This window comes from Oryctolagus cuniculus, chromosome 10 (assembly GCF_964237555.1).
Source record: "Oryctolagus cuniculus chromosome 10, mOryCun1.1, whole genome shotgun sequence".
In the NCBI taxonomy this organism is placed as follows: Eukaryota; Metazoa; Chordata; class Mammalia; order Lagomorpha; family Leporidae; genus Oryctolagus; species Oryctolagus cuniculus.
In genome coordinates this window covers 60018017-60030873 of record NC_091441.1, presented here as the reverse complement: position 1 = coordinate 60030873, position 12857 = coordinate 60018017, and the positions used below count along the sequence as shown (strand labels likewise).

At 40.1% G+C, this 12857-nt stretch overlaps 1 protein-coding gene across 6 annotated transcripts in view; it reads left to right on the top strand.

Moving 5' to 3' along the window:
• The window catches only part of MYOM1 (myomesin 1), a 166423-nt gene that overhangs the window by 106631 nt on the left and 46935 nt on the right, over window positions 1-12857 (top strand). For all 6 annotated transcript variants that reach the window (XR_011379417.1, XM_070050417.1, XM_051852088.2 and 3 more), the window contains 2 exons: window positions 3793-3919; window positions 6859-7043. Coding sequence is in view for 5 of the 6 variants with exons in the window: in XM_070050417.1 (XP_069906518.1) it covers window positions 3793-3919; window positions 6859-7043 (312 nt within the window). In the remaining variant the exon portion in view is untranslated. The remainder of the gene's footprint in view (window positions 1-3792; window positions 3920-6858; window positions 7044-12857) is intronic.

Genomic DNA, 12857 nt, shown 5'->3' with positions numbered 1-12857 from the left:
CAGCCCCTATATTCCCTCTTACATAGTCAGGTCATCTGTAAATATTGATAGTTTACTTCTTCTTTCCAAATTTTATATTTTTTACTTTATTTTCTTACTTTGCTTTGTGCCTAGACTCACACAATGTTCAATAGAAGTGGTGAAGTTGGTCCTTCTAGACTTGATCCTTATCTTAAAAGGAAAATTCGCAGCATTTCACCTTTAACTATTATGTTTTCTATAGGTGCTTTGTAGATAACTTTTATCAATTAAAGAAAATGTCTTTAGTTCCAGGTTATTGAGAGTTACTTAATTATCAGTTTTCCCCCCTGAGTCTATTGAAGTGATTATGTGATTTACCCCTTGAATTTAATGTGGTGCATTCTAGTAACTGTCTAATGTTAAAACAACCTTACATTCCTGGGAGAAACCCAGCTTGGACTCTATGCATATCTTGTTTATATATTTGTGGATTTTCTTGCTGATTACCATTAAGGATTTTTGCTTCTATGTTTATGAATGAGATTATATTGAGGCTAGAATTAATTTGTACCGATTTATTTTTTTTTTAAGATTTATTTTATTTATTTGAAAGTCAAAGTTACACAGAGAGAGAAGGAGAGGCAGAGAGAGAGAGGGGTCTTCCATTCCAATGATTCACTCCCCAAATGACTGCAACGGCCAGAGCTGAGCTGAGCTGGCCAGGAGCCAGGAGCTTCCTCCAGGTCTCCCACGTGGGTGCAGGGGCCCAAGGAGTTGGGCCAACTTCCACTGCTTTCCCAGCCCATAGCAGAGAGCTGGATCGGAAGAGGAGCAAGCCGGGACTCAAACTGGCACCCATATGGGATGCCAACGCTGCAGGCTGGAGCTTTAACCCACTGTGCCACAGCCCCGGCCCCTGTACCAATTTCTTACAAGAACAGTACAGGAAGGAAAGATTACAGGATAACCTCACTTTATTGAGAGCTAATTTACCTACCATAAAATTCACTCATTTAAAATGTTACTTTATAAATTTTGAAGTGGGGTCTGTGCTGTGGTGTTGAAGGCTATGCCATAGCCCGCAGTGCCAGCGTCCCATATGGGCGCTGGTTTGAATCCCAGCTGCTGCACCTGCTGCACTTTGAATCCAGCTCCCTGCTAATGACCTGGGAAAGCAGCAGCAGATGGCCCAAGTGCTTGGGCCCCTGTACCTGTGTAGGAGACCTAGAAGATCCTGGTTCCTGGCTTCACCTGGCCCAGCCCCGGCCGTTGCAGAGTGAACCAGCCAGTGAAAGATCTCTCTCCTTCTCTGTATCTCTGCCTTTCAAGTAGATAAGTAATTCTTTAAAAAAAAAATTCTTTTTGAAGTGATGTTATTAGGTACATACAAGGTGCCTGTTTATTGCTAACAATATGTCTTGCCTTAAAGTCCACATTGTCCCAAAATATTTTAAAAAGGTCCATATTGCCTGTTAATAATAGAGAAACATTGGTTTTCTTTTTATTGGTGCTTTCATGCTGTGTAACTTTTTATCCTGTAACTTTCCGTCTTTTTTGTAACTTTCTGCTGTATATGTGTGTCTTAAAAATAGCATCAAGTTGTGTTTTAGTTAGTTCCACATGATAGTCTTTGTCACTTAAGAATGTTTAATGTTATTATTTACTATTTTTTAAAAAATTCAGTCATCTCATTTTGTCTTCTCTTTTTTGTCCTTTCTGTTCTATGTTACATTTTCTGCCCTTCTTTGACCACTTTTGAATAGTTTTAAAATATCATTTTAATTAACCCCCTATAATATATTAGAAGGTATAGATTCTTGGTTTTTGTTTGTTTCTTCATTTGTTTTTCACAGTCAAGCAAACATCCATTGATTTTACCTTTCACTTAGGAACATAAGGGCCTTTTCTCAATTTATGTGGGATCTTCAAAAACATACATGGAAAATGCCTATTATGAAGAAACTATTTCAAATTTTCTCACATGAAAATAAACTTAGTTTTCCCATAACTTTTTGAAGTGTCTCATATATACTGTTGTGTGTTTTTCTGTGTTCTCTTTAAATTCAAATAGCATTATGATTGATTGCTCTTTTGTAGAGTCAAAATTTGTTTAGATTTACCTATATATTAACCATTTTTACCTATATACTAACCTATATATCAATATGTTAATTAATATAAAGTAATATTATTATAATATTTATTAATATAATTTAATTAATACAGATAATAATCAACGATAAATAAAATAGCTAATTGATTAATATAAATTAATAAATTAATAAAATTAATATAAAATATACTTAATATAAATATAATTAATATATTGTATATTATATATGCATTATTACTACATATAATATTATTATACATAATATATCATATAAATTATATAATTGTATATGTTATATATAATGTATAATATTTATATAATAATATATAATGAACATTTAATTATATTATACCTAAATTATTGATAATTAATAATAATTGATTATCAATATATAATTAATAATATAACAACATAATAATTACTATAAATAAGTATGAATTGATGTAATTAATGTGATATAATATAGATGTGAATTAATAAAATGATAAAATAAATATGAATTAATATAATACCTGTATATTAACCATTTTATTTGCTTTTGATTCCTCATCTTTGACCTTCTGTCAAAGGTTATTTCCTTTTGTCTTAAGTAGACATTTTGGGATTTCCTTCAGTGAGGATATTCTGAGAACAAATTCATTTTAATTTGTCTTAAAAATATCTTTATTTTTTGTTTCATTGTCACAAATATTTTTTCTGGGTAAAACATTCTACATTGGTAGTTGTTTCTTTCAGCAATTTAAAGTTATACTCCCACTCTTTCTGGTTCACTGTTTGCTCATTTGAGGGTAATTTTTTTTAGATTTCTTTCAATATTTTCACTTTATCTTTGGTGTGAGATAGTTAAAATATTATATGTCAACATCTTACTGAAGGACATAGAAAATACTTGGTCACTCAGAAAAGAGCAGAAATATTGTAAGAATTTGGATATTTTAACTCCTAGCTTAAAACTCATTTAATTTCTATTTGTACATGCATTAAATATATACATGTACTGCTGTATAACAAATTTACAAAGCATGTGACTTAAAACAACTCACATTTGTTCTGTTACACGTTTGTGGGTTTGGCGCCCGGAACAGCGTAGCTGGGTCCTATGCTCAGGGTCACACAGGCTACTGTCTGGGTGTCAGCTGAACTCTGAACTTGAGTTCTCCCCAGCTCATTCACACTGTGGCAGAATGCAGTTCCTTGCAGCTGTAAGGTTGTTACTCTTCTCCAGATGTGAATAGCTGGGCAGTTCACAGCATGGTATTTACTTCTGCCAGGCACTCAGGACAATGTTTCTCTTCAGGAAGGATGCAAGTCTCATTTTGAGAGTTCTTACCAGGATTCTTATTACTTATCTAGGATAATTTCCTTTTAGATGAACTGGAATCAGCTGATTAGGGACCTTAATTACAGTATCACTTCTCCATTGGCACATCACAAATAGCACAATCACAGAACTTGTTTTCCAATACATTTACCATATTCTATTGACTGTAGGCAGTTCAGTTTCACCCACACTCAGAGAAGAGAGTACAAAAGGTTATGATTTATTGAGGATCGCCCTGGGGTGCATCCAACATAGGAGGTCAACAAATGAAATGTTAAACAACTAGAATGAAACAAGGTCACCATAGGTGTGTGCAACATAGAAGGTAAATAAAATATCAAACAACTAGGAAAAGCAAAGCTCAAACATCCTGTCTGTGATGTTTTCAATGTTGCAGATTAGTAACTTGAAGGAAAACATGGTTTATCAATTCCAAGTGGCGGCCATGAACATCGCTGGGTTGGGAGCGCCCTCAGCAGTGAGTGAATGCTTCACCTGTGAAGAGTGGACCATTGCTGTTCCAGGTAAGTGGTGGAAACCACACCCCAGCCCTGAAGCCCTGGAGTTTCTTCCAAAACACTTAGAACATGGAACTGCACTGAATTACTGTATGGACAACATTTAAAGGAAAAGAAGTCTCTTGGCCCTGCTTGTTCACCTAAAATATTTTAATGATAACATTAGATAATAACAACATTAAACAATATAAATTCTTTATGCTTGTATTCCAGCTGAATCCTGCAGCCTCCATAGCTCAGTTTCTGCTTGGAATAGGATTGATAGAAACACACAATTTGAGTGCCAAAGAGCACACTGATCTTTGCTTTTGCTTCTTGAAGGCCAGTAAAGGGCACCCAAAACTTTCCTGCACCCCCTCATTCTCATGCATTCTCCCTCTGCTCTGAAACATCTCACCCCACTCCACAAAATTTTCTCTAGACCAAACCCATGTGGATTCTGTTCCTTGTTTTCTTTCCTCCTCCCTCCCTTTCCCAGCTTCTCATTGTACCACATGGATGGATTTAACACGTCTACCTAGGACTCAAGTACAGCTTCTCTGCACTTGCCTCTCTGCACTGACTTCCCCTGTTCTTTCTCTCCCCACACTTTCCAAACTCTGCATCCCTAAAAATATTCTTAAACCTGGCTGGCGGGGCCAGCACCGTGGCTCACTTGGTTAATCCTCCACCTGCAGCGCCAGCATCCCATATGGGCGCTGGGTTCTAGTCCCGGTTGCTCCTCTTCCAGTGCAGCTCTCTGCTGTGGCCTGGGAGTGCAGTGGAGGATGGCCCAAGTGCTTGGGCCCTGCACCCGCATGGGAGACCAGGAAGAAGCACCTGGCTCCTGGCTTCGGATTGGCACAGCGCCGGCCATTGTGGCCATTTAGGGGGTGAACCAACAGAAGGAAGACCTTTCTCTCTGTCTCTCTCTCTCACTGTCTAACTCTATTGTCAAATTAAAAATTTTTTTTAATTAAAAAAAATCTGGCTGGCAAAAAATCTCCTTCAAAGATTGTCCGACAAATAACTGTTATAGAGTATAAAACCGAGGATATAAACAATTTACTAAGCTATGAAAATTCAAGCTAGCAGCATTAATGTATGGTACTGACTTAAGAGACCCAAACACTTCAAGTGCTACAGGATGAGTAAATTCTTCCATCTGGATTTATTATCCATTTTTACAACTGGAGAATCCCTGGCCCCAGTGCCACCCTCCTCCTGTTTTTGAAACTGTTGAAAAGCCTTCATGTTGTCATCACCTAAGGAGCGTCCATTTGCATCACTTCTCTGCAAGTGTGAGTACAAAAATTATAAGAGGAACTCAAGAGAAGTTCAAGTGCTCGAAGAGGCAAACACACTGTTTTTTCTTACACCTCCTTGAAGTCCATTGGTAGTTAAGTTCTGCCACCTGCACAAATGTAGGTCTGTTTACAAATTCTTGCAATTCCTGAATGAAGATAAATGCAAGTGACCATAGGCTAAGAAATTCTGAGCAGGCCTATAGAAAATATCTCAATAGGAAGTGAGGTAGTTAACAGAGTAGATTGCAGGGTGAAAAAAAGTCGAAGGGACAGTCCTCCACCCCACCACGTGGCTCCTCTGTCCCATCTTTGACTTAGACTGTTGTGCAAGACATACATCAGGAGAGTTCCTGAAGGAGAGAGCAGTTAGAATGTCTTGTCATCCTTTCATTTTACAGATGAAGAAATTGAGACTCAAGTTAAAAGAAAGGTCACACAGGCAGCAAGTGGCAGAATTAGGTTGGAAATAAGTCTTACTACTCCAGACTAGAGGTGCTAGGAAGCAGTAGAAACTAGTTCCTCCTCTGTAAGGCAGGGTCAGTGATCACCACTGGGATGCTTCACTGGGTTCTAAGGATTATGCAAAATCATGGTCATAAAAGCCCTTTGCAATTAGGTATCTGCTGTTAATTAAATGTATTTCCATATAAAACATTAGAAAACTAGGATGACATATTTGTAACTGTTAAGCCAAGGTAAAGCGCCAAACAAATATTGAATTATCAATTGCAAATGCCAAAATGTAGCACGTTTGAGGCTATGCTTATAATTAGCTTTCAGGCCACTGTGAGTCATTTTAGGCAATTTCAGTTGGTTAGCCAGCAATCAGTCATTATTTTAAAAAGTAAGTCAAGAAAAAGAAAAAACTGAAATAAATAGCTTTATCATCTGCAGAGCAGCGGGGGTCATTCAGATACACAGGCAGCCGCTAGTGGTTTGGACCTTCCCTCCCAAGAATGCAAAAAGCATTCATACGGAGCACATCCTGGCTTCTTGCACGAGAGGGTTATCCAGTTACTTGGCCTCTCTCTGAGTATTGTTGATTGTCTTAAGGATAAAGAAAATAAATAAATGTAAAATACCTGGCAGTATTTAGCACAGATTCAGGACCCAGGGGACAGACTGTATTTATTTTACTGAAAATTTTGTGTAAACCATGAACTCTCATTTTTTTATATATTTGTGGAATATGTGCTTTAGAGGAATATTTCCTTCCTACTGGGGATAGTTCCTTTTTCTTTTGAATGAAGTATTATTACCTATATTCATATGCCATCATATAGAATTGCTTTCTTCAAACTATTTGAGATTGAGGGAGATTTTTAGACTATCAGTGAAAGGTAATTTGAAATAATTTGCTTCTAAAACTTGAGACTTGAGGGCAGCATGAAGGCAAGTTTTGATACAGCCTCTGATGGGCACCTTCAAGTGACTTTACCCACCTACTATCATCAGGAAACTTAATGGGTTGAGGTATGTAGAGCAGTCAGGGAAAGATGACAAAATGACCACAAAATACCTACTTTCATGTTAATGCTAGATTTGAAAAAGAACACCGGCATCAGGCTCAATTTAAAGACGTTAAAGATGGTTGTAAACTCACACATTTTGTGTTTTCTTATCTACATCATGGTTTCTATCCATTGGCTCCTCCCTCAGGACCACCGCAGAGCCTCAAGTACAGTGAAGTGCGGAAGACCTCCCTGGTTCTCCAGTGGAAGCCTCCAGTCCACTGTGGGCGGACGCCGGTCACTGGTTACTTCGTGGACTTGAAAGAGGCCCATGCCAAGGAAGACCAGTGGCGAGGACTCAATGAGGCAGCGATTCCAAACAAGTACCTGAAGGTAAGGGGCACGCGGAGTGTAACAGGAGATCGCTGATCTGGTCTGTTGCGTGTAACAGGCTCCTGGTAAGATTCCATTTAGCACTGGCTGAGTTTGGGGAAAAGTTCTGATGCTTAAAGCAGTTGATTGTATTTAACCTGAATTCCTCTGCTGAGCTTTGAAAACCATTCATCAGCTCCCTCTTTGCCTCCACTTAACCCACCTCACAGTTCAGTTACTCTGTCTTAAAACAAGGCCTGCGCCACGGCTCAATAGGCTAATCCTCTGCCTGCGGCTCAATAGGCTAATCCTCTGCCTGCGGCGCTGGCATACCAGGTTCTAGCCCTGGTCAGGGCGCCGGATTCTGTCCCGGTTGCCCCTCTTCCAGGCCAGCTCTCTGCTGTGGCCTGGGAGTGCAGTGGAGGATGGCCCAAGTCCTTGGGCCCTGCACCCACGTGGGAGACCAGGAGAAGCACCTGGCTCCTGGCTTCGGATCAGCGCAATGTGCCGGCCGCAGCAGCCATTGGAGGGTGAACCAATGGAAAAAGGAAGACCTTTTTCTCTGTCTCTCTCTCTCTCTCACTGTCCACTCTGCCTGTCTAAAAAATAAATAAATAAAACAATACTGCTGGGAATGGCACTGTGGAACAGCAGGTTAAGCTGCTGCCTGCAGTCCAGCATCCCATGTGGGTGCCAGTTCGAGTCCTGGCTGCCCCACTTCTGATCCAGCTCCCTGCTCATGTGCATGGGAAAGCAGTGGAGGATTGTCCAAGTGTGTGGGCTCCTGATAAAGCTCCTGGCTCCTGACTTCAGCCTGGACCAGCCCTAACTTTTGAGCCATTTGGGGAGTAAGCCAGAGGATGGAAGCCCTCTCTCTCTGCCTCTCCCTCTCTGTAACTCTACTTTTCTTTTCTTCTTCTTCTTCTTCTTCTTCTTTTTTTTTTTTTTTTTTGACAGATAGAGTTAGACAGTGAGAGAGAGAGATAGAGAGAAAGGTCTTTCTTCCATTGGCTCACCCCCCAAATGGTCGCTACGGCCGGCGCTGCGCCGATCCAAAGCCAGGAGCCAGGTGCCTTCTCCTGGTCTCCCACGTGGGTGCAGGCATCCAAGCACTTGGGCCATCCTCCACTGCCCTCCCGGGCCACAGCAGAGAGCTGCACTGTAAGAGGAGCAACCGGGACTAGAACCAGGTGCCCATATGGGATGCTGGCGCCGCAGGTGGAGGATTAACCAAGTGAGCCATGGTGCCGGCCCCTGTAACTCCACTTTTCAAATAAATGAACACAGCTTTTCTTAAAAAATACTGCTTACCATCCCCCAAAAGTAACTTTTTAATTCCTACCTCTGATTTTTTTTGAGGGTGGTTTTGGATTTTGGAGTGCTTATACAGAGGTCACACCAGGACACCTGTAAGCTGCTGGTTCTTTGAGTCACGCCCTGTCTCACTTCATTTGCTCCCTCCTGCTTGTGCTCATGTGAGCTCTCAGAGACTAGCATAATGGGTTCACTCAACTCTTGACCTTAGCCTCATGCTTATCCATATTATTGCCTTCTGGATTCCTGTAGAATATGCCGGCTGAGCCAGTTGCTAACTCAGTCTACCAAACCCTGTTCTGCTTTAGCCACTGAATCTCTCACTTGTACCAAGTGGAATCTCAAAAGAATGTTTTCTCTCATTGTTAGCAGTGGCACTTGGAGAAACTGAATCCACAGTAGGGCCTCAGAAGCTGTGAGAAATATAATTCCATTGGTTAGTACTTAGAACAAAGTGTAACTTCACCACAGTCATTCAGAAAGTTGCACACTGCATTCACACAGCCCCATCTGTTGGCAGAATAGGTCACTCCTATAGGGTGGGCCTTGGAAGATATTCAAGCTATATACCTCGTCTAAAAGATCTTTCCCATTGGCCTGCTATCCCAGGTGAAGTCTGTACCATCTGTCAGTCATTCTCTGGGGTAAAGGCTTTATAGTTGCTATAATGTAAATATCTCCTCTAGGAGAGATGATGGCCCATAAACCATTACACCCAATACGCCATTAACTCAACCTAGCATGTGCCAATCTGCCCTCTCATCCCCCTTACGAAACTGAGGAAATAAGGAAAGACATCTTTTTATGGAAGAAAAAAGATCAAGGAAGAACTGGAACCCGGGATGCTATCTGGATGCCCAGATGAGTCAAGAATAGCTCTAGATTAAAATACAAACATGGCCGGCACCGTGGCTCACTAGGCTAATCCTCCACCTTGCGGCGCCAGCACACTGGGTTCTAGTCCCGGTTGGGGCGCCGGATTCTGTCCTGGTTGCCCCTCTTCCAGGCCAGCTCTCTGCTGTGGCCAGGGAGTGCAGTGGAGGATGGCCCAAGTACTTGGGCCCTGCACCCCATGGGAGACCAGGAGAAGTACCTGGCTCCTGCCATCAGATCAGCGCAGCGCGCCGGCCGCAGCGGCCATTGGAGGATGAACCAATGGCAAAGGAAGACCTTTTTCTCTGTCTCTCTCTCTCTCTCACTGTCCACTCTGCCTGTCAAAACAAACAAACAAACATACAAACACCTTTAGGATGATGTAAAATAAAGGTCAAAAACATCCTCGGTGGTGGCGGTGGCGGTGGTGGTGGTGGTGGTGGTGGTGGTGGAGGAGGAGGATATGCATGGCTACAGTGAAGATTTCCTGATCCTCAGTCTACCAAGTTAAGGATACCAAGAGTCTGAGATTGGACTTGAGTCAAGTGAAGCAAAACAAGGGTGAGAAGCCATGCAAAAGTGACCAGTAGCCCAGAAAAAAATGGACAGGAAGGAAAAAATAACAGGGTTTAAACATATCATAGAATAGTAAAAGTCATTTAATTCACCTAAATGTCATTTAATTAATTTGAAAAACAAAAAATAAAGACAAATTTTTAAGAGAGAGATTGAGGTTGAGTGTGCCTCACAAACCTGTGGGTGAACCTCTGGCTTTATTGTTTATGAGCAGTTTTTAAAGTGAAAATAGAATTTTTGATTTTTCCGACTATGAAACTAACACATGCTCTTGATGAAAACATAAACAATAAAGGCATAAAGAAAGTAAAGATTGCCTGTTAATCTCCATAGCCAGTTTGATATGTATTCATTTTTCTAGTTCTTTTCTGTTCAAACAAAGTTCAGGCCTATTATAGACAATAAATATACATATTAAAAAGTGAAATCTGATAAACCTAAGTGAAAACAGGAGAGAGAGTTCCATGAATGGGAGAATTTAACACTGTTGCAACTGGAACATAGTGGGCTTACTTCTGTAAGAGCACCCACATTCATTCCAGCTTCTAGTGTCAGGGGTTCCTAGAAAGCGTTAAGGATGCATTTCTTTCAATAAAAAGGATTGATTTGTATTGTGTTTTTGACAACAGAATTCTACTATTTATTTAATGATAGCTTTTCCTTGGAGCTAATGGATTTTTGAAACGAATTTTAAACTGGAAATGGACTTGAATTTAGACTCAGACTAAATTCACTGATTCTCATTTGATTTTATGATTGATAATTATAACCTGGTAAGATAGGAATACTGGAAGGGGTAGAGGACATGGGTGGAGAAGGCAAGGGAAGTTATAGGGAAGAGAAAAAAGTCTGAGAAAAGGAAAATAGATTTGTATAGATTATATGGATTACATGTTTATAGTGCTGTTGAGGCCCTTAGTCCATGCCCCTGGGAAGATGGAACAGTGGAGGTGTTGTCATCCTGGTGACTAAACACCTGCTGCAGAAATCTGACTCAGCCACACATTATGTAAGTGTCAGGTGCAGATGTGTCAGGCACCTGGCAATTGGTCTGTTGTCACAACAGGGACATGTTTCTGTTCACTCTGGAAACTAGTTACATGACATTCTTTGTTTGTTTAATATTTTTGCTTATTTATTTGAAAGGCAGTTACAGAGAGGCAGAGAGAGAGAGAGAAGTCCTCCATCTGCTGGTTCACTCCCCAGATGACTACGATGGCTGGAGCTACACTGATCTGAAGCCAGGAGCCAGGAGCTCCTTCCAGGTTTCCCACACGGGTTCAGGGGCCCAAGGAGTTGGGCCATCTTCTACCGCTTTCCCATGCCATTGCAGAGCTGGATCGGAAGTGGAGCAGCCAGGACTCAAACCGGCACCCATATGGGATGCCCGCACTACAGGCGATGGCTTTATCTGCTACACCACAGCTCTGGCCCCATGGCATTGTTTCTAAACGTAGAATTAAACCCTGGGGCCGGTGTTATGGTATAACGGGTTAAGCTGAGTCCTGCTGCTCCAATTTCGATCCAGCTCTCTGCTGATGCATCTGGGAATGCAGTAGAGGACAGTACAAGTGCTTGGGCACCTGCACCCATGTGGAAGACCTGGAAGGAAGAAGCTCCAGACTCCTGGTTTTTGTCTGTCACAGCCCTGGCTGTTGTAGCCATTTGGGATATGAACCAACAGATGGAAGACCTTTCTCTCTTTCATTCTGTCTGTAACTCTAGCTCTCAAATAAATAAATAAATAAATCTTTTTTTTTTTTAAAAAAGGATCAATTAACTATAGTGGACACTACTACTACATAAATGGTGGCATTCTGAATCATAGCAATATAATAAATAGATTAAAATCTAACAACTTAATATGTAATTCACTTAAACATGTAATTCACATGGTTACAAGCACTTCACTTAATGGAATAAATGTATTCCACCATTGTTTGGTTTAAATCACATTTTGGTCATTGATCTTCATCACAAAACTATGGAGAAAAATTATCACCTCTGGGTATAATAGATTCTTTCTTAAATATAATATACTTTGGGAGCTGGCATTGTGATGCAGCAAGTTAAGCCACCTCCTGCACCAGCATTCCACATGGATAATGGTTCTTCAAGTCCTGGTTTCTCCACTTTTGATCCAACTTCCTGTTAATACATCTGGGAAAAGCAGCGGAAGATGGCCCAAGTGCTTGTGCCCCTGCTATTCATGTAGGTGACCCAGATGTAGTCCTGGCTCTTGGCTTCAGCCTGGCCCAGCCAGCTGTTGTAGCCATTTGGGGACTAAAACAGCAGATGGAAAATTTCCATCTGTCTGTTTCTCCCTCTCTCTCATAACTCTGCCTTTCAAATAAATAAAATAAATCTTTAAACATATATCTATATAAAACATATATAGATGTATGTGTATATTTAAACATATATCTATATATATAAACATATATAATCTACCTTTTAAATGTCACCTGTTTTAAAAGTAGAGAGCTAATTTTTGATGAAGTATTAACAGTATTTGTAATGGTAATGGGATGGTACAGAACCCTCAAAATCACAGAAAAATTATGAAGTTGGACTGTCATATGAAAATGCATTATAAATATTTTTTGCAACTCTTTATAACTCTTAAGCATGGCACACATATAACTGATTCTCCACAGATATCTTCTTGGTTATTAAAAACTGGAGGAATTAGAATTTTAATACATTTTGATAATTAACAAATTATTTAAATTATGTTATGTTAAATTTTTGTATATTTAGTGAGAAGTAGCTATATTAAATTTATAGGGACAATTTTTGTTTGTTTTTGTTCTCATGCTTTCACATGCTTTTAAACAAATGGAAAGTGTGTGTGTGTGTTGTGCTTTTAATTCTCTCTTGCCAAGAATTTCATTTGAAATTATTCATGGAATGTTTCAAAAATATCAGGAGGGAAAAAACCAATATATGTTATTGTGAGCACTTTGTATTTTGTCTTTTTAAGCCAAAAAAAAAGGTAGCTAATTCATTTAAGGCATATGCATATTTGGCTCTGTTTCTGATGTTGGTGGCCATTAAATCATCTTTTAAAAA